At 45.9% G+C, this 20305-nt stretch overlaps 1 protein-coding gene and 1 long non-coding RNA gene across 3 annotated transcripts in view; one reads left to right on the top strand and one right to left on the bottom strand.

Moving 5' to 3' along the window:
• Window positions 1-659: 659 nt before the first annotated feature.
• Window positions 660-9511, bottom strand: LOC143442901 (uncharacterized). Its single transcript, XR_013111511.1, has 3 exons — window positions 8394-9511; window positions 2842-4588; window positions 660-859 (listed from the first exon to the last, which is right to left on the bottom strand). It is a non-coding gene; the product is annotated as an uncharacterized LOC143442901 (long non-coding RNA).
• Pax8 (paired box 8) overlaps window positions 2107-20305 on the top strand; it is a 58025-nt gene continuing 39826 nt past the window's right edge. For both annotated transcript variants that reach the window (XM_034506195.2, XM_076937496.1), the window contains exons 1-2: window positions 2107-2268; window positions 2617-2723. In XM_034506195.2, coding sequence (XP_034362086.1) covers window positions 2699-2723 — 25 coding nt within the window. In that variant the 5' untranslated portion in view covers window positions 2107-2268; window positions 2617-2698. The remainder of the gene's footprint in view (window positions 2269-2616; window positions 2724-20305) is intronic.

Here is a 20305-nt window from a genome sequence, read left to right as displayed (position 1 = left end):
CACTTGTAACTGAGTTTAAACTATAGGTTGCTGATTGATAACCCTGGGGGGGGGACTTTATGTTCTCCAAGCTGAAGAATAGATGGGGGTGGAGTGGGGGTGGCGGTAGGCAGTATTAGTATTTTAAAAGGAACTCTTTAATTTATTACTGAACTGAAAGTCAATATGTAAATATAATTTGAAATTATAACTAAAGTCAAAGAGAGGGTTGAGATTTAAAAGCTTGAAGAAGAGGCTTTATTAAACACCAGTCTTTTAAACTTCTTTTCCAAAAGAGGAGACTGACCCCAGAGCTGCTGCATTTAGGTACCTGGGTACTGTTGAATGACATTCCTGCTTCTGCCTAGATTGCAGAAAAGCAGGAAGTACAGAGGGACCAGGCTCTGATTTCCAGTTGTAATTATAAAACAAGGCATGGTGTTCTTACTACTGGTTGGTTCTAGAAGATCAACCCTGCTCAGTGTCCTCCTGGCTATCTTTGTCACCTGCAGCCTGCAGCAGGGTGCCCTGCAGGCAAGTGGGCCAGTTCTCCCTTCAGAAGCAGCTACGTGCAGGTGCACATTACAGTCTCATACTAGAATATTGTAATAACTTGCTGTTGGTCTAAATACGGAAGAAAACAAGACTATTATGTTGCTCAGTAAAAACGAGTATTGGACAAATAAATTTATTAGCTTTAGTGGTTATTAGACCCTTGGCTTAGGTAGAATTTCTGAGATTTTCAAAACTGTGTAGGCAAGGCATCCCAGACAGCCCATGGGGTCTTTAGGTCCTATACCAGGAGCCACTTCTGTCCTGCCATGCTTGAATCTCCTCTCTCCAGGAGGATATTATTATGGTCGAGTCAGGGGATCTGGACCTGCCAAAGTACATAACAGTCTTAAATAACAATACAGAAACATTTAAAACAATAATACACTAGGTGTTTTCCTTTAGAGCCCTTTAATGATGTGGAAGACATTTACAGACACACATTCTCTTTCTTTTTCACAGAATGACTACATTTCTCCTAAATTGAGATATGAGAAAAGACCAATGGGTAATGAAATAACTAACTTTTTTTAATTAAAAAAGTCGGGAGTTTTCATACACAGGTGCATGCATGCATCTCCCCGAACAGCTCTGAGTCCTCTGCCCCTGTGCTGGCTCCCTCCCCATTCCAGCTCTTTATTCTGCCCCTCAAGGCAGAACAGTCCCTCCTGCCCAACAGGGCTGTCCTCTCCGTTGTAATCTGAAATCCAGAGATCGAGTCTGAGATTGCTAGTGGGGAAAGGGGGCATGCCTCACTGGCCTGTAGGTTCTCCAGGACATTTGCTCCCACATGCTCACAGTGTCCCCTTGTACAGTGATTTGGAATCAAAGAGGATAACTAGAAAAATAGAAGTGGCAGCCATTGCCACCTCTTACTCCTCCCAAAGGGTGCCTTCTACATCACAGAAGCCATTGCTTCCTGTATCCTTGCCATAGGTCAGCCCAAACTACCCTTTCCTGAGGCATAGGATGAGGTGAAATCCAAGCTGTAATGGCTTCCTTTAAACTCTTCTCCCAAGGTCTTCATTGCAAAAAATGAAAAAGAGAACTGAGCTGGTGCCTGTGCATGTTTGAGAAGAGAGAAAAGCCCCTAGTAGCCTTAGTAGTGGCCAGCCGTTTTCTTTAACCCAGTCCTGGCTAAGCCTCTGCGGAGAAAGTGGTGTGGTGTTGATCTGCTCTAGAGAGGTCACGTCAGCAAGTAAAGCCATCTTGCTGTAGCCTAATGGGCAGACTCTACTGAAAGACCCAGGCCCTCAGACTAAAGTTCTTACTCAGAAAAGAAAAGGCAGGGAAAGAGAAGGGTTGCACGGTCTCATAGAGTGGCCTTGAGCTCACTCTGCTGGTCAGCGACCCTAACAGTTTCCGAAGAACCACGTTCTCAGACCCCAGGTTTCATCTTCCATTCCCCAGTATTTCCTGGCCTGCTGAGTTAGGACTTTGTGGCCTCCCTCTCTTCCCTCCTCTGGAAACAGAAGCTCCAGCGAATGTTTCTAACTCCTGAATCCACTCAGCCATGTCCCCCTTGCAAAATCCTCCCCTTCCCTCACCCCCCTGCACCCAGCCAGCCAATCCGCGGCCTGAGAGCCTCGCCAGACACATCTCCCAGGGCCTCGGCGGGATAAAACTGGCTGGCGATGCCAGGTGGATGGGAGCAAACTTCAGAAGGAAGAGACGCCTGGGCCCTGGGCACCCTCAGGGGCAGACCCAGGCAGAAAGGGCCTGAGGCCAGCCGGCCAGGTATGTCGCCTAGGGGCTAGAAGGGAGCTGGTTGGGAAACAGCTGGCCTGTAAGAAAAGAGATGGCCCTTAGAAGACTAGCAGCCTTTCCCTTTTTAAGTTAAGTGGGATGATGCAGGGTCTATGGAGGGACAGAGTACCTGAGCTGGAGTTCCGGGCTTCCTCAAAGCACCCCAACCGTGGATCTTCCCAACAGGCACATTTGCTAGGCCAGGTTGAGGTTGGCCTCACTTCACCCAAAAATTCCCTACTCTTGACACTCAGTTGGGAATCATAAGACCTGGCTTGGGGAGGTGATGTGGGTTTGGGGCCTCGATTCTCATGTCCTTTGCCATGGGTCTATATGCAGGGTAGCGGCGAGGCAGCCTGAGCTGCCAGGACCTGCGTAAAAAAGCTGCGAGTGTTCCGCAGGCTGTGAGCGACTCCCGGCGATGCCTCACAATTCGATCAGATCCGGTAAGGACCGCGGAGGGGCCAGGACCCCGAGCCCTCTCGCTGCCGTGCGTGTTGCTGTGCTGCGTGCGCTTGGGCGGATAGGGTGAGAGAGCTTCCGCTCTAGGCTGGCAGGACCCACCTGTGTGGGGACATAGTTGGGGGCGCCTCAGGCCTGGCTCTCTACTAGAGACTGCCTCGCTGCTCTCCAGTTTTTGGGTCCCCTTCTGTCGGACTGAGTTGTCCTTCCCTGGCCTTGGCTTCTAAGAACTACAGGAAGCAGTGAGGGGTTATTTGTGGGGTCACAAGGGTTGTCCTTTTGCACCCCACAACCATCTTGCACAGCCTGTTAGGGTGGACATCCTGTATGCTCACAGGCCTTAGGCCAACTAGATTCTAGACTTGCTGCGACCTCTAATCCTTGGTCTCTGGGTGCTCATAGTTCTTCCCAGGACTACCCTGGAGCTCCATAAGCCGCCCCCCCCCCCCCTACGTCTCTTCCCAAGGGAAAAGGAGTCTGGGATCTGTGGATCTGCGGGTCTGGGACCGGTGGCTCACTAGATTCTTTACTACCTGGCTGCAGCCAGGCGGGGATGCAGGCTCAGGACTTCCACTGGCGCAGACTACACTGGCCGCCAAAAGATCCCTATTTCCTCCCCACCTGCGCCCCAGCCCGGGGCCTTCAGATCTCCCGAGCTTCCTGCATCTATGCCCGATCTGCCCACTCGTAGCCCGGGCCGGGGTGTACCGGGGGAAGGAGTCCTAAGGGTCCAGGCTGGCGAGTGCGGCGGACGCCCGCCACCCGGTCGCACGGTCAGGGAGGACAGCGGGCGGAGGCGCACCTCGGCCTGCAGTGATGGATGGAGCCAGGTTGGGCGCGAGGAAAGCGATTTATGGGGCCAGGGCGCATCGCGATCGATTTGGGCAGGCCGAGTGAGAGGAAATCAATATTTCAGATGAATTCTCCGCGAATATGAAGTCGAGCTTAGCAAACGGGACATTTGTTATAATAAGGAGGGTCGGATCTCGCGCGCCGCTCGGCTGAGATCTCTATTTAGCCGCCAGGGTCGGACCGTGAGGCGCAGTCTCCGTTTGGAGGGCCCACACCGTACTGGAAGGGACACTGCTAACCCCCCGGGGCGCGGAAAGGTTTCCTAATCCTTTCGCTGTAAAGCAGTGGGGGATTCAGCAGGATGCTCACGCCCCACGAAAGTGGGACCCTAGCGGTCTTAGCTGCCCTGCCTGACTTGGGGCACCTTCAGGGACTGCGACATGGAGACATCCTAGCTCTTCCCTGGCGCCGCCAAATGAAGCTGCCTGGTACTCCTGATCTGGCCCGGCAGCTCCTACCGCGCCCCTGTGCCACTTCTAAGGGCAGAGCAAAATTTTAGCCCTGTAGTCTTTAGTCAAACTAGCGTATGCATCACCCCCGCCGCGGGAGCTAGATGGTTTTCCGGGCCTAGCGGGGTCTTGGGTCTGGATACTGTTAACTTCCCTAGCTAGGCTTTTGGCGTTTCGGGTTACTCTGCTTTGACCTCCTCCTGAGGAGAGTGGGGGACTCACAGACCTTAAAATCACAAGGATGAGCGAGACTCTTTTCTCAAAGGCTGCTTAAGAAAAAAGGGTGTCAGAATTTCTCCTGATTGGCTTGTTTTCGTTCTACAAACACTCATTAGAATAATCGAAAATAAAAGAAAAGACTACGGGTACAGTGGCACCTATATTCTTAATCAACAACTGGTCCATTTGCTGAAAGAAAGGCACTTTTCCTACCAGCTCTGATGAGCTCACCCTTGAGGTTAAGTGGCTCCTGCCCTGCCAGGTAGTTTTCTGAGGAAGCTGAAGGAGCCTCTTCTTCTTCCTCCTCCAAACAAAAGAAGAAATAAAACCTGGAAGGAGGAGAAGAGAGACTTTCTTCATCCATACCTAAAGGAATCCCAATAGTTCAAATCTGTCCCGCATGTCTCTCCTGATCCCTGTCTTGAGCCGGCGATGCTCGGCTTTCTGATCATTTTATTTGATGCCCTATTCCGTATTTAGAAAAGAATTTTTAGCTAGCCTCCTTTTTTTGTTGTTGTTGTTGTTGTTTTTTGTTTTGTTTTGAGAAGCCCATTGTTTGGGTTCAGCGGCTGGACCACAAGTTCGTTGGCATCTCAATTTCTGTACTGATGCCACATGGAGTCTGCGGGTGAGCGTGTAAGTTTTCAGTGGGGCATACACCAGAGTGCAAGCGTCCTCTCTGGTTCGCCAGAGCCAGTCCAGGATCCCCTCACAGCCCTCACACCTGCCCCAGCAAAAGTTTCCTTTGCACTGGGGCCTGGGCGGAGGCAGCTCACCCTTCACCTTCCACTCATACCGGGCTAATTTAGTCTTGTAGAAAGGTCTTAACATTTTTACAGCCTTATTCTCAAGGATGGTTCGTGCTTTGAGTGCTTTATTTTGACATCTGTGGGTCAGCGTTGGACTGAGCGGTCTGTAAAGCCGCAGGATTTTTTGTTGCACCGGGGGACAAACTTCTCTAAAAGCAGAAGTTAAAAAAAAAATTTTTTTTTTTTTTAAAAAAGATGAGTGAGAAATGATCGGCGCCATTGAAATATTAAAATGTAAATAATACTGTTTCTATGACGAATAGTCTGGCAAAAGCAAGCACATTGTCATTAATAGTAACATTGAAAAGCTTGCGGAGAACCTGTCCCTCTATCCCTCCTGAAAACCTGTCATTCTAGGCAGATGAGAAGATCAAAGAACGCATCTGAGTTGCCTGCTGTCAAACACCTAAAACCGGGTGCCTCCTGAGAAAGAGGGGGGGAAATTCAACTGGAAAAGATCTGTTTCTTTCCAGGTTTCTTGCCCGGCATCGAGGGGCTGGGGGGAGCGGTTCTTGGGAGGTGAACCGGTGTCCAGGAGTATAAAGAGGTATTGGGGTTCCTCAATTCATCTTTGTTTCAGGACAGTCTATCTTCCCACCCTCTGCAAGTTAATTAGGAGATAATTTAGTTGCCTTGTGAATTAGTTTTAAGATAAGTATCTTTTCAAGCGTTGTCACTTTAATTGCCCCACTGATTGATAAGAAGTAATTATTTCTAATTGACACTTTTTTGATGTCTATTGGAAGCATTTATTTGAGACCTTTTTGGAATAAAAGGAAAGTTAATTAATTTCACCAACCTACAGCCAAAAGGGCTTTGTCATTTTTTTTTTTTTTCCTGAGCAGGACAAAGGAAATAAATGAAACAAAATAAAAATCAATGCCGCGGACTTTTAATTATTAAGAATTATTTTGGTTCAAAGGAGATCATCTATTACTATAGCAAATCAAAACATTTTATGACAGTCCCAAATCTCCAACTTCACTGAGTCCAACCATCACGGGCATCCGTTTTCCATGAATTTATTTATTAGCCCTTTGTGTATCTACTTCATTTTGGATCAGGTTCCCTCTGCTTTGTAGCTGTGGGGTTTTTGTTTTGTAAGATCAGTGAAACCTGGAGTGCTCTGAACAGATAAAATTTTTTTTTTTGTTTTATTTTTTGCTGTTGTGGTTAAGAGCCAATTGTGAGTATGAGTTACTAACAGTCACCCTTGCTCTCTGCAGTTGTTGATGGAGCTGGGTGTAAAGGTGAAACTTTACTTACGTCGGGTGACATGCTGTCTCATAGCTCAACCTCGGAGCAAACAGTTTAATCATTGACCTTCAGAACATTTTACTGTGAGAGAGAAAAAGGCAGGAAAGAATAAAGAGAATGAAATGAAAGTGAAAAGAAAAGAGGATGGGAGCAGAGGAGAGGGGCTGGGGGTAGAGAAGTGCAGCATTTACTTAGGAAAGGAGGCAGCCCAGTGTGTGTGTGTGGGGGGGGGATTGTATCTTTGAGTTAAAAAAAAAAAGGAAATCCTAGTTTCAGAACACATTCTTTTGAGCATCAAATCTCTACCACAGCCCCTGAACCATCCTTAACACCAGCCCAAGTTCCCCCCTTTCTGGGCTTAAAAAGAAGCAAACTGTTGGGCAGCCAACTGGTTAGGATGTTGGGCATCTAGCTATCAAAGTTTTCACTTAAAGAATCTATGAAAATAAATCAATAAAATATACATTGTTTTCTAGGAAAATAAAAAAGATAGGGTGCTGTTTTTATTTTGTTTTTAAAGCCCCATCTGTTTGCCTATGCACGCGTCTCATGGACACACTTGTGACTTATTGACAGAAGATATTCCTGAGTTAACTCTACACACTCTTTCCCTTCCTCCTTCCCCTCCCATCTCCTCTCTCTCTCTCTCTTTCTCTCTCTCTCTCTCTTTCTCACACACACACACATGTGCACCTCAGGAAGAGAGAAACTGATTATAATCATGTAAAATATGCTCACGTCAGGTTATTTTCACCAGTTCTTTTTCAATGATTTATATGAAAAATCAAATCTTGTCTACTTTTAATTCTGTTTCTCTAAGATTATGTCGAGCTGCAGGAATGAGGAAATGTTTCAAATGAAAATGAAATCTAAGACGTACAAACAGCAGATAATATCACATACCAACCCCACTATTAGTGAAACTGGAAAAAATATATAAATAATGCAAAAAAAAAATCAGCAAGGGAGAGTTCAGTAATGGAAAATTCCCCTGCAATTAAATGAAACAGTAATTTAGTGGAGATATGCCTGAATGAATTAGCATTTATTAATTGGCTTTCATAAAAACAATGTGTGTGTGTGTGTGTGTGTGTGTGTGTGTGTGTGTGTGTGTGTGCTCACACATGCCCATACACAGGGTGGTGCAGAAATTATAGATTCCCTGCAGGAAAAGTTGCTTAAATGTTCATACCAAATTATGTCCTTATCACATTCTCTTTTTTGTGTGTTCGAAAAATTCCGGTTATTTTGCTGGCAAGTCTTGTCTGCACATAGAAAGCTCGCAGTGCATAGAGCACACAGAGGGCTTGTAGTAAGGGGAATCCCTTCTAGAGCAGAGTGAAGCTGCTCACCCTCTTTTTATGAGTGCATTTCTAAACATGAAACCATGTGTTTGGCTTCACTTTGTTTATGAACATCCAAACCAGGTCTAAAACGGTGACCTGCCTACTGGGGTGAGGGTGGGGCGAGGGCAGAATAGCTAACCAAGGTAGAGATGGTTGCTTTGTGATTCTGGTCCTTACCTAGACTGCCTGAGCATCTTCCCTAACTCTGGGGCAGGAGCTACGGTTTGTAATGTCAAGGATCTTGCCAGAGTTGACTGGTGCCTGGATATGTTTGCTTTCTCTCATCAGTTGTTCTGTCTTCATTCAGGGCTGAGCATTTTAAAGCCACTCTATTAGTCCAAGGAGGGCTGTCATTCTCAGCTGGGGTGTGAGGCTTTGAGTTCTGAGGATCTGAGAATAAGAGAGCCCAAAGAAAGGAAACACACACACACACACACACACACACACACACACACACACACACGGGGAGGGAGGGAGAGAAAGAGAGAGAAGAGAGGAGAGAGAGAGAGAGAGAGAGAGAGAGAGAGAGAGAGAGAGAGAGAGAGAGAGAGAGAGAGAGTTTTAAAAGGAGGAAGTGGGGAATGAGTTCCCATTCAGGGCTGAGGAATCTCCAGCCTTTAGTTGATACCCTGATCTAAGCTTGCCCTCCTGAGTGTCTCCTTCCTTCAGAGGTAAAACTTCAGGGTCTAAAGCACGTACCCGTACCCCATATACCCACATACCATGAATGTTTCTTTCTGGAGTCAGGTGGCAATGCCTTACTTAACCCAGGTTCCTTTGGGAGAAGGGAGTCAAAAGCATATGAAACTGTTCAAAGGCCGTTTCTCAGGCAATGTTAGATGGGTCATTTTGAGATGAAAAGTACAAAGAGCAGCTGTCAGGAGGTTCTGGGCTCTGGAAAGCTGAGCGAATTCCAGCTCAGCCAGCCCACTAGAACAAACCTGGAATGGACTGCCTGAAGCCAAGCAGGTGGGAGGAGGCTTAAACCTTTTATTTACTTATTTTTTAAATCTATACTGAGTTTAAAGTATATCTGTGAGGGGAGATGATTTTTTTTTCATGTCCATAGTCAGGCTATCAGGCCTTCTTGAATTTCTAAAAACCCTTCAGTCCACTCCCATGGTCTCATGGGGACCTGAAAATCAAATGTTTATTTTATAGGGGCCAGAAAACAAAATTTTTTTATGGCAAGATGTTTGGGTAAACCCTCCATTCATGTCTCTGAGCACCAGCTGAAGATCTAGAAGGAGATCTGGGTGGAAACCAGCAAGCATCTTTGTTCAAGGCAGAGAAGTTTAGGTGTTCCTCATGAACTCTCAGGTCCCTTTTCTGAGTTAATTTCCAAGCTCCTACTCCGTAGTCCCAAATGCCATGTGAGATGCCAAGTATGTCCAGGCTCTGTATAGCCACCCTTGCCTCCCCACCCTCCTCAGTCCAACAATGCTGCTTGTAGGGCCAAAGAAGAAGAACCAGACCCGAGAGCCAAGCTCCCCCTGGCACTTCCTGCTAGGAGGCTGAGCTTCTCTTCTCTGAGGGCTGTTATAGGTGTGGCACTTCACTGCCAGCAGGCACATCCATCACCTCAGTTAACTCTCAGGACTTTGCCTGACAGGCATTGCATGGCTGTTTCTATAGAAATGCAAGGAATTCCTAGCCAAAGAGGCAGACCTCAATCACTCCTTTTCTACCCCAGATCTAGCTCATCAGAACTCAGCAGCAGTAGATGGTCCACACTTGCAAACATGATAGACACTCAGCCAGAAGGCTGGGTAAGCCGCTGCTCTGCCTGTGCCAGCAGGGACTGCTAGAGCTTCACTCTGTCAGCTTGTTTTCCTCATCCACATCCCCCAGTCTCTAGCAATTAAATAAAATGTGTTTGTCTGCAGCACGGTTGTCTGTCTTTCCATCTGTGAAGAGAGGCAAGTGTTTTATTTCTCTGGGTACCTCTTGAAAGTCGCTGTAGGGAGGAGGGGTCGAACATTAGCCAATAAAAAGGGAGGGGCCTTTTAAAACATTTCTCCAAAACCATCATCACACCTCCATCTGTACCAGAAGAAGTGCCATCCTTTGGCACCTTAGAAAGTTCAAAGCCCACGGGAAAGTTAATTTCCTCCCTTGGCATCTCCAAACCACACTTAGTCTGAGTGCTTGGGTTTATTTCAGGAATGGCAAGCGAGTATATGGACTAGAAACAGTTTTGGTGAAGCCAGGAAGGCTTCCCTATTTTGCCAGGGGCCAGTACTGGCTATCCAGTCTCCTGGCCATGCAGCCAGGGGTGGTGGAGGTGCCGGGGGGTGCTGGGTGCCAGGCACTTTCTCCAAGTTTAGTTTTGCTTCCTTTGCAGCTTCCTCAGGGTCTGTTCCTCAGGGGATCAAAACCAGAGCTTAGCCCCTTTGCATCCTACAGAGGTTCCCTTATAAGTCAGCTCAAAATGGGGTGTAGTTTAATGTCCTCATTTAGCTGCTGAGCTGGCTACCTTTTTTTTGTGGTGGTTAGATTTAAGCAGAGAAACGGAAGGAAAGAAAGTGTATACCTCTCCATCTTTAGCTCTTTCTCTCCCTACCTCTCTCTCTTCTTCACTGCCCCCCCCATCCCCTTTTGCTCTTTTTGTCTTCAGCTACAGTGGCATGGGTTTTCTCTTTTTTCACTTGTTTTTCTAAGTGGCCTTGGAGTCACCTGGCAGTTAGTGCTAATTACTCTGCTGGGACATATTGTCACTGTCAGAACAGGGCAGGAGTCTGGTTTGGCTGAATGACACATCTAAGAAGGAAATGGCTTAATCTGCTGTCATCCCGTGAACTGTGTGTTTGCACACACTCAAGCCTCTGTTTGTGTTGTAATTTTTATTCTTTGGTGTCTCCAATATCTGAGGAAGACCAGCAAAACTATTATTTCTGGAATAAGCTCAGGGGCTGAGAGGTGTCAAGAGGGTAAGGGACTTACAAAATGACAGTGGGGCCAGTGTCCTATCCCAGCTTCCCACCACCAAAAACCCTGTCTGAAAGCAGTAGGAGTGGGCTAAACCCTGGAGGGTTTGTTCTTGACCTGGGGCCTTGTTGTTTTCTGTCTGTGTGACCTTAGGCAAGTCAGTTGTCTCTTTGGAGTTGATTATTTTATCTGTATGAAACTGTGGGATACTTCAGGGTTTCTAGAAAACAATGTATGTTAAAACAAGTGTCCAAATGAATATACATATATATTTTTTTCAAAAGAAATTATTATCCTCACAACTCAATGTAGTGGCTACTCAAGATTTTTCTTTTCCTTTCTTTCTTTTCCTTCTTTCCTCTTTCTCTCTCTCTGTCTCTCTCTCTTTCCTTTCTTCCTTCTTTCTACTTTATTTTTTTTAAGGGACTTAAGTAGCCCAGGTAACAGAGGATAGTATGCACTTCTCTATTTCTTGCCTCTACTTCCTGAATGTTAAGATTGTAACCATGACTCACCACTACTGAATTAAAGGTTCTGGGGATCAAACCTGAGGATTCCTGCATGCTAGGCAAACACTCTAAAAAATTTTGAATTGTATGATTATCCGTAGTTTTTTTTTTTAAACCCAACAAAAAGCAAAACAAAAACAACAACAAAAACTTTTCCATATTATGGTCACCAGGGAATGGAGTGTCCAGGACACATCTCTAGATATCTTATTGTCTCAGCAGATTATCCAGAGCTGAAAATTTGTTCTTTTGTAGTTTTAGAAGAGACCTGTTTATATTCCACGTAGACAAAGCTCATCCCACAGATGCCGAGATAAGTAAAAGAAAACTTGGGAATTGTCCACTAAGGTCCCCACAGCCACTGTGAGCCGTCACACTGTCCTAGCTAGAAACCCATTTTACAAGAGAACCCAGCAATAGCAGGAACACTAAGCCTCTGATGAGTAAAGTGTCTGTGGACTTTAGTTTGGAATCCAGAACATTCAAGGGCACTGGTTTTCAACCTGTGGGTCCCAACTCATTTGACGAACCTCTGTCTACAAAAATATTTGCATTGCCATTCATAACAGCAGAAAAAATACAGTTATGAAGTGGCAACAAAAGTAATTTTATGGTTGGGAGTCACCACAACATGAGAGACTGTATTAAAGGGCCGTAGCATTAGGAAGGTTGAGAACTGTACTGTAGGACTTAATAAATGTGCCAGGGAGCTCCTGTGGGTTTACAGTTGCACTGTGTATGAAACTAAGACAAGACATGCAAACACTTGCCTTAGAAATTAGTTTCTAATTCAGATCCATACCACTTAATTTTTAGCAATTAAATATCACTGTTTTTCTGGTTTCTTCTCTTTTCTCCCTAGCTCCTTCTTTCTCCACCTCTGTCTTCGGTTTCCCTGCTTTGTGTAATAATAACCCGGTTTGAACCTGATGGCAGACCCTGGCTGACATTGAAGTCAACCGAGCACTAATCACAGACTTCAGCTCAGCTTTGCCCCTTCATCCTAACTCTGACTCTGTTCTTGAGAAGCCTCAAAATGAAGGTGACAGTTGTGGGTGACCTCTCCATACTCACAGACTCATCTTGTGATGAGCGTCTGATTTTGACTCGGGGGACGGGGGGGAGGCTGTAGGCAAGAAACCACGTTAGAGTCAATCTAGAAAGCGGCTGGAATCTGAGATGCAGCAGTTTATTCCAGCTTAACTGGCCTACATGAAGTGCCACCTACCATGTTTAGGACACCATGCCAGGAATGCAGGGATGGTATCACTTGTGGACAGAACACACACACACACACACACACACACACACACACACACACACACACACAAGGTGAACGGCTGGACTTTCATCATGAAGAGATGAGAGGCACCTACTCAGGGCAGAGAAATAGATTCTTGTGAATCCCTTTAGAGGGGACAGACTTGGAGTACCAGAACTGGGAATGGGCAGGACAAGGATAAACATGGACAGACAGGTCAGTTGGGAGTACCAGGAAGCTGAGGTCATTTACCTTAAACTGCTACTAGAGAGAAACCACATCATCATGGCCGACATATAAACCTCCTGTGGCCATCTGTGGTCTGGCAGATCCTAGAAGCATTCTGTTCCAGAAAGGTATCCCAAGAGCCTGGGTAGGACCAGCAGTCTCCAGGGAAGTCTACACTGGAGTTTCATCTCCATATGGTTGGACAGCTCAAAATGAGGCAGAATTACAGGTGCCAGTATCATGGGCAGATGTGCACTTCTGCAGAGCTGAATTGCTAGGCTCTGTCAGATGGAAGGGGTCCTTTGCCTGGGAATACCAGAGGCTTAGCAGCGCATTAGCACCTGTCCTGGATGCATTATCTGATTTCATCTCTCTAGAAGTTGTTCTCTGTATCATGCAGTGTAGACACATTGTCTCAGCTGTTTGCAGACTACTTTTTTCTGTATTTGTCAATCTGCCCCACATAGACAGCACCCACCTTGAGCACAGAGAACCTAAGGTTCCCATTGGTAGAGGGTTAAAAGGCTAGCCTTTAGGGTCACACATGCCCAGCTCTGAAGTTCTTCTGTTTATACTGTGTGAGTTCAGGAGCTGTTGATTTTGTCAGTCGTTGGGACTCACTGGTCCTGCCCTGGAGGGTTGACGTCATGTGTGTGAAGCACTTGCTGCCTGGATTTAAACTATCCTCAGGAGACCTACCACCTCTGGTAAAGCTTTCCACTATTTTTTCCTCTTTCTCATTTCCTCAAGAAATCTACTGCTGGAGATTTTTTAAAGCGAATCTTACTGCTGTGATTTCATGGCTGTTTGTAGACCACTTTGCATACGGGTGTTTATCTTTATGGCTCCTACATTCTTGGCTTGAGCTATGTGAGGGTCTGTCAGGATTCCCAAACACAAACTCCAAGAGCTTCATAGTATTTAATTACACTAAATAGTTCAACTGGATCCGGAAGTGTAAAGGTCAAAGGGAGTCACATTTGAGGCCCTGTCATCGCACTGTTCTGAGAGGAGACTGGGGGTTTGCACACCTGGAGCACACCTGGATCCAGGTCCTACAGTCCTTGTGTCAGACCAGGGACCTCTTTAAAACCAGAGCTCTCTCAGTGACTTTATGGTACACCCTAAAGTTTGGGGAGGGTGGATTAAGAAGTTTTACGATGAGAGATAGAGGGAGGGAGAGAAGGAGGGAGGAAGAGAGAGAGAGAGAGAGAGAGAGAGAGAGAGAGAGAGAGAGAGAGAGAGAGAGTTGTCTATGGTCTGTTCTAAATGAGCAGGGTTTAGAAAATGGGAAGAAAGGGCCTCCTTTACAGGCTGAAGTCCACTGAGAGCTGCTGAGACACACCTAGATGCACACACATCAACTCATATATGTGCAAGTGCACACACACACACACACACACACACACACACGGCTGGAAGTAGAAGTATAAAGGTTCACTAGGCACTTTCTTGTGGGCTTGTGCAAGGGCATGGTCAGTTCTGAGAATGAGTGAGTGGCTTCTTAAATTTTGTAGACTGGATACCTGGCCATTTTCAGTTTAGTCCTTCATCATACACACACACACACACACACACACACACACACACACACACCACATATACAGGCAGATAGACATTTGTATACACTACCTTGTCACACACATAAACACACTGGGAATACGACTTTCAATGCTTTGACATTTTCTTAGAACGAGAGGTGATGAAGGGGAAAGAGAAGCCCCTCTGTTCTCAGAGACCTCTAGAGGTATAAAATTACCAGTGTGACTGGTTCTGTCCTGCCTGGCTGAATCCACAGTTGCAAGGAGGTGCTAATAGATGGGGTGGGGATGCAGAATCCAAGCTCTTAGGGTTTCTGCTCTGGATTGTGGCATCATTTTTGAACTTTGAATTTTGAATTGGGAAACAGCCCATACCACCATGGTTTCAGATCTGAATAAGAGAATATGGTGTATACAACCATGCTCTGCTTCTCTGACCCCAGGACCTTGTAAAGTTAAAGAACATGGATAGTCATGGAAGTTCAGTAGACACTCTTAGGTTCAGCATTGTTCTCATAAGCTGAGGCTCAGGGGCATTTTCTAGTAACTGCATCTAACATTACTGGGCCTGGAGTTCATGGTGCATCTTCCTTGATCTGGATAGTTACTAGTGGCGATTCTAAGGACTTACTCTTCACAGAATCTGGCTCTTTGTACTCTGAGGATAAAGGCCATGAGGGCACATTGTTCAGGCAGCATCCCCTGCTCAAAACACTGTCATCCCTACCATTCTGCTCTGCTTTAGAATCTCTTCTTCCTGGGGCCCTTTGACATCTGTCCCAAGCCCAGTACACAGCTACCTCCAAGCTTACACAGGTGTCTATTGGCCAAAACCTGAAAGGGAACAGGGAGAGTTACCCAAAGCCATGAACATATGAGACCACACTTGCTGCAACATCCACAAGAACAATGTTCATGGTTATTATAAACAATATGGCTTACTCAGTGAACAAATTGTTACCACTTTCGAAAGTCTGTGGTTCTCAAACAACGTTCCTGCAGGTGAGCAGAGTGCACATCCATACAGCAAAGCCTGACGTACTAGTAGGAAACAGTGAATTTACAGACCAAGTTCCTTCAAGTTGAAGGTGAGCAGACTCTTTGGGACCCAGGACCTAGGATCTGATTCTGTAGTCCCACTAAACTTACTGCTCCCAGGTGTTTGTTGCTGAGCGGTCTGACTATTCTGGTCTAATACATGTCAGAAAGGTTGATATCACTGTGAAGGGGAACTGTCTGTTGCCCACACAGATGGTATGCTTCTCTAGTTACATGAAATAATGGGACCCACATGCCTTTCTCCATCAGAGGGCATCTCTGGGACTTGACTTTTCCTAACAGTGCCTTTTCTTTTTCCAGATACATGATAGAGTTCATGTGTCTTGGACACTTAAGGCACCCAGGTGCTTTGAAACAGTATGGTGAAACAGTATGGTCGGCAGCTCCCCACCATTACTCAGCTTCCCAGACATGCACACCCTCAACTCTCATTACATCTGTGCCGGCTGCTGTGGTCTCATTTTCTCAGCTCCCCTGGTAAATACCTGTCTTAGCTTCCTTTTCCTGTAGTTGTGATAAAATATCCTGATGAAAGCAACTTGAAGGAGAAAGGGTTTGTTTGGCTTATGGTTCTATTGCAGGGAAAGCAGGATGGCCATGCTGTAAGTCACATGGCACTCACAGTCAAGAGCAAAGAGCGATGAATTAACGCATGCCTGTTAGTATTCAGCCTATGTTCTCCACTCATACAACCCAGAATCCAGGCAATGGTGCCACAGGCACCTGCTGGACGTCCCCACCTCAATTAATGTAATCCAGATACCTGACTGAATCCTTTCACAAAGACAAGGCCAAACTGTTTTAGACAATTCCTTATTGAAGCTCTCTTCCCAAGTGATTCTAGATTGTGTCAGATTGACAATTCAAACTGATGATCTCAATTCCTGAGGCCAGGATGCCTGTCCTTGAGATTTCCTCTAAAGGTCTTGCTATCCCTGAAGACACCCTTCTAGAAACTCATAGATATGTTTTCTTTTGCTATCCTCTGGAATGCATACATATCTCTGGGAAGGCTCCTAGTCCTAGCTCTCCAATTCTCCTGTGGTAGCCTCTTTTTATTTTTATTTATTTTTATTTTTATTTTTTTTTTAGGTTTTTCAAGACAGGGTTTCTCTGTGTAGCCCTGGCTGTCCTGGAACTCACTCTGTAGACCAGGTTGGCCTCGAACTCAGAAATCTGTCTGCCTTTGCTTCCCAAGTGCTGGGATTAAAGGCGTGAGCCACCATTGCCCAGCTCTGTGGTAACCTCTTACTGGCTCATTCCTCTGCCAGTTCTTGTAAAAGCATCTCCACATCTCTTTTCTCTCCATCTCTGACTCCTTTCTCCCTCCACATTGCTCCCTCGGCTGCCCAGGGCAAGCTCTGCAAATCCACCAGCATCACCTGTTGGTATTTAATCCCATCACCTTTACCTGGTTTTATATTCCCTGGCTAAGAAAGCCCTAGGTTTTAATTCTAAATTATTTTAAGCAGGATTAGCATTAACTGGCCAGTTAACTAAGTAAATACTTACTAAGCCCTTCAGTATGGTGGGCAATGAAGTTGGGCTTAGTGGCCCTTGCTGGGTCAGGACAAAGCGACAGCAGCAGGCTTCCCTTTCCATGAAGCATTGAGGACAGAGAGTCTGAGGGCCACCACAGGCAATATTCTCAAGCCTGGATACCTCTGCCATTATGCTGACATTCCAGAGACAGGAAAGCAAAGTGGACTTTCACCTACAGCCAAAGAAAGGAGAGGCTTCAGTCCAGACAGACACAAAATGCCGAGCAAGGAGAGAGGAGCTGTGGCTTGTGGGTGTAGCAGAGGGAGGGCTAGAGGTGAAGTCTCACTAGGTTGCCAAGCAGTGGGGGATTCTAGGATGTGTGTCCTTGTGAGGGAGCTAGCAATAGAAGAGGAAAGATGGGTGAGGTTCTGTGCAGTTGTGGGGAACTTAAAAAAAAAAGCCCGGCTGAGATACTCATTCTAGGCCGCCTTCAGAAAGTCCGCTCACAGAGCGCTTGCTTGCCTGACCTGTTCGCAAAGCCTCCGCTCTGCCTGGTTGACTTTGTGTTTCTGTGTTTGCCACTTTTCATGTGCTTTTTCTTCTCTCTTGCCAGAGTCTGCCAGACTTTGTAATGTTTTTATTAAGGGAACAGCTGTGGCAATAAGTTTTGATAGCTTGATTATTCACATTATCAAAATGTTTTGATTTCTCTGCTCTCCTGGCCACATTCCAGAGACACTCAGCCTGGTGAGTTTCCAAAATCATCTCGGATTCTTGCTTGGACTTCCTTTTAATCCAATCATTAACAGTTTTTTTGTTTAAGTCAGATGCTATGTGGTATCTGAAAGGACCTCCCAACACTGTTTTTGTATGCAAACCCACGTTTCAGCAAGCTAGTCATTGTTTACAAAACACGCACATGTGCATTCCCACATGTAGACCTCTGCCCACTCAGTGCCAGACTCTGGTCACCATGCGACTCTCAGATATCTTCCCGCTTTAGTGACCATCTTCCTAGTTTGTCCGTTCTCTTCCACTCTCCAGCACTCAGCAAGACCCCCCCCCCCACCCCCCCCCCCCCCCCGTTACTAACAGCTTTTAGCTTTTTATTGTGCTGTCCTCTCTCTGAGCTAGGTGAGAGTTAAAATCCTTTCAAACTTTCAACTGCCAAGCACATTGTACAGAATCCTTTGAGGAGTGAGGCCTGGGAATACCTGTGTGGGTCAGTTCCATTTAATTCTCCAATAGAATTTTTATTGTTTTAGTAACTGACTGAAGTTTTTCCAATGTGAAACGTATCTGATTCTTTTCACATGATATGATGTAATTACATCTCAATTTTCTTTATAATAAATGACAGCCAGGACACTGAAGAAACAAGGAGTGTAGCCTTCTGAAGAACCTGTGGCAGCTAGCAAAGATGGCGCTGCCCCACTGGCATGGCTCCTCAGTCCTGGGTAGGTCAAATGTCGGGTAGCCAGGTTGGACTACAAATCCAACTACAAGTTGCAAATATGGGCAGACATAGGTAATTCTGACCCAAGGATCAGCCTGGCGGACATAGGCTGCTTGGCAGGATGACTGGCTAGGTTAAAGGCAGGCACTTCTGTGAGGATAGAGGTTTCTAGATTCTTGTAGGCTAAGACTAAAAAAAAAGAAACCTCCAGTTGATACCTAGCACAGATATATATATATCGAGTGTTAACAAGAATTTGTCAATTCAAAGCAGCTGCCTCCTCCTCCCCTTCCCTCCTCCTTCTCCCCCTCTTCTCCTCCTCTCCTTCCCCCTCCTCCCTTCTTTCCTCCTCTCATTTCCTTTTCTTTCCCTTCTCCTCCCCTCCTTCTCTTCTTTCCTTCTCCTCCTTTTCTCTCCTCCTCATCTTTCTTTTTCCCTCTTCCTTTTTCTCAACCTCTTTTTGTCCGTTCTCCTCATCTCTGTTTCCTGACTGTGGGCACAGTGTGGCCAGACACCTTATATCCCTGCCTTCTCCACTATGATGGACTATAGTTTCCAACTGTGAATCAAAATAAATTCTTCTCCTTCTCCATCTTCTTTTTATTCTCTTCTTCCTCTTATTCTCTTCCTCTTCCTCCTCTTCTTTTTTTGTCCTCACAGCAATGAAAAAAAAATAACTAATATAATCCCAAGTATAATGGTGTTACATAATGGTGGGACCACTGAAGATGAAGCCTAAAAGCAGGAATTAGCTCGTGCATGCCCATCCATGCTTGTCGCAGGAGAGTGGGCTAGTGTTTCAAGAATGGGTTGGTTATACGATAGCTGTTACAGCTGGAGACTATTCCACGAGTTGGCAACTTCTACATGTACCCTGGCGGGGGCCCTGTCTAATGCAGAGCACAGGAAGCCTGTGGGGCTTTGGTGTGCTCTGATACTCTTCTGTAAAATAAAGAGATCCCACCTCAAGATGGAAGGATTTAGAATGAAGAACAGTGTGCTGGCTGGACGGGGAGACAGTGTTGGCAGGAGATGTGGGTGTCATGTTTCAAGAGTTTTCCCCCAAGAGTCTTGCTTGAATCTGCCTTGTACTGGAGGACCCTTTAGAGGGAAGCTACAAGATAGACAAGCAAGAGTATCTCACAGAGCCTTCCTATCTGCTGTGTAGTTCAAAACCTACTGAAGAGGCTGACAGATGGCTCAGCAGTGGAGAGCACTGGCTTCTAGAGAAGGTTCCATTTCTAGCACCTGCATGGTAGCTCCCACCTTCTGTAACTTCAGTTTTAAGGCATATGACACCCTTTTCTGGCCTCTGCAGGCACCAGGCACATACATGGTGCACAGACATACATTCAGGAAAAAAAAAAACCACATCTATAATCCCAGCACTTAGGATGCTGAGACAAGAGGAGTTTAAGGCCAGCCTGGGTCACATAGCAAGACACACATCTACCTATAGATACACAGACAAAACAAGAACAAAACAATTAACCCCTAGTAGTTTGTGTATTTGTTTTCTAGGGCTTTGTTGACAACATACACAGGCAAGATGACAAAAACATAATACATTTCTCAAAGTTCTAGAGGCCAGAAGTTTCAGACCTAGGAAGTCAGGGTTACTTCCTAGCTTCCAGTGTGTGGGCGATTTCTGCTAGCCCTTGGCTCACGCATTGCAACTTCAGTCTCCACATGGTCTCCCTGCCTGCCTATTCCTTTGTCCTAAATTATACATATTAGATTAGGGCCCATTCCAGTGACCTCATTTTAACCTCATTATCTACAAAGATCCCATTTCCAAATAAAGTCACGCTCTGCAACATTGAGGGTTAGGACCTCACCATATGCATTTGATGAGCAGGACACATTTCAGCTCTAACAATATAAGCCCTATGTGCCAGTGCTGGCTCAGCACCCCTTCCCTAACCTCAACTTTACCTGTAGCTGATTAGAGTTCTTGTGACACCTAGCACAGAAATCCAGGTTTAAGACTGTCGGAGTAGGGTAAGTCAACACCTGTTGTCCAAAATCTTTTCTGTTGCCCTAGAGTGGAAGGGATATTATCCCTGATGCCCAGCGCAGAACTTCAAGTGAGGGTACAGATTTAAACTTAAAAAGATCGAAATGGCAAGTGAACAAGCTGATTAGAGAAGACACAATCTTTCAGGGCACT

Source organism: Arvicanthis niloticus, chromosome 6 (genome assembly GCF_011762505.2).
Source record: "Arvicanthis niloticus isolate mArvNil1 chromosome 6, mArvNil1.pat.X, whole genome shotgun sequence".
NCBI lineage: Eukaryota > Metazoa > Chordata > Mammalia > Rodentia > Muridae > Arvicanthis > Arvicanthis niloticus.
The sequence above is the reverse complement of the archived record's forward strand: the minus strand, read 5'-3'. Positions and strand labels throughout refer to the sequence as shown.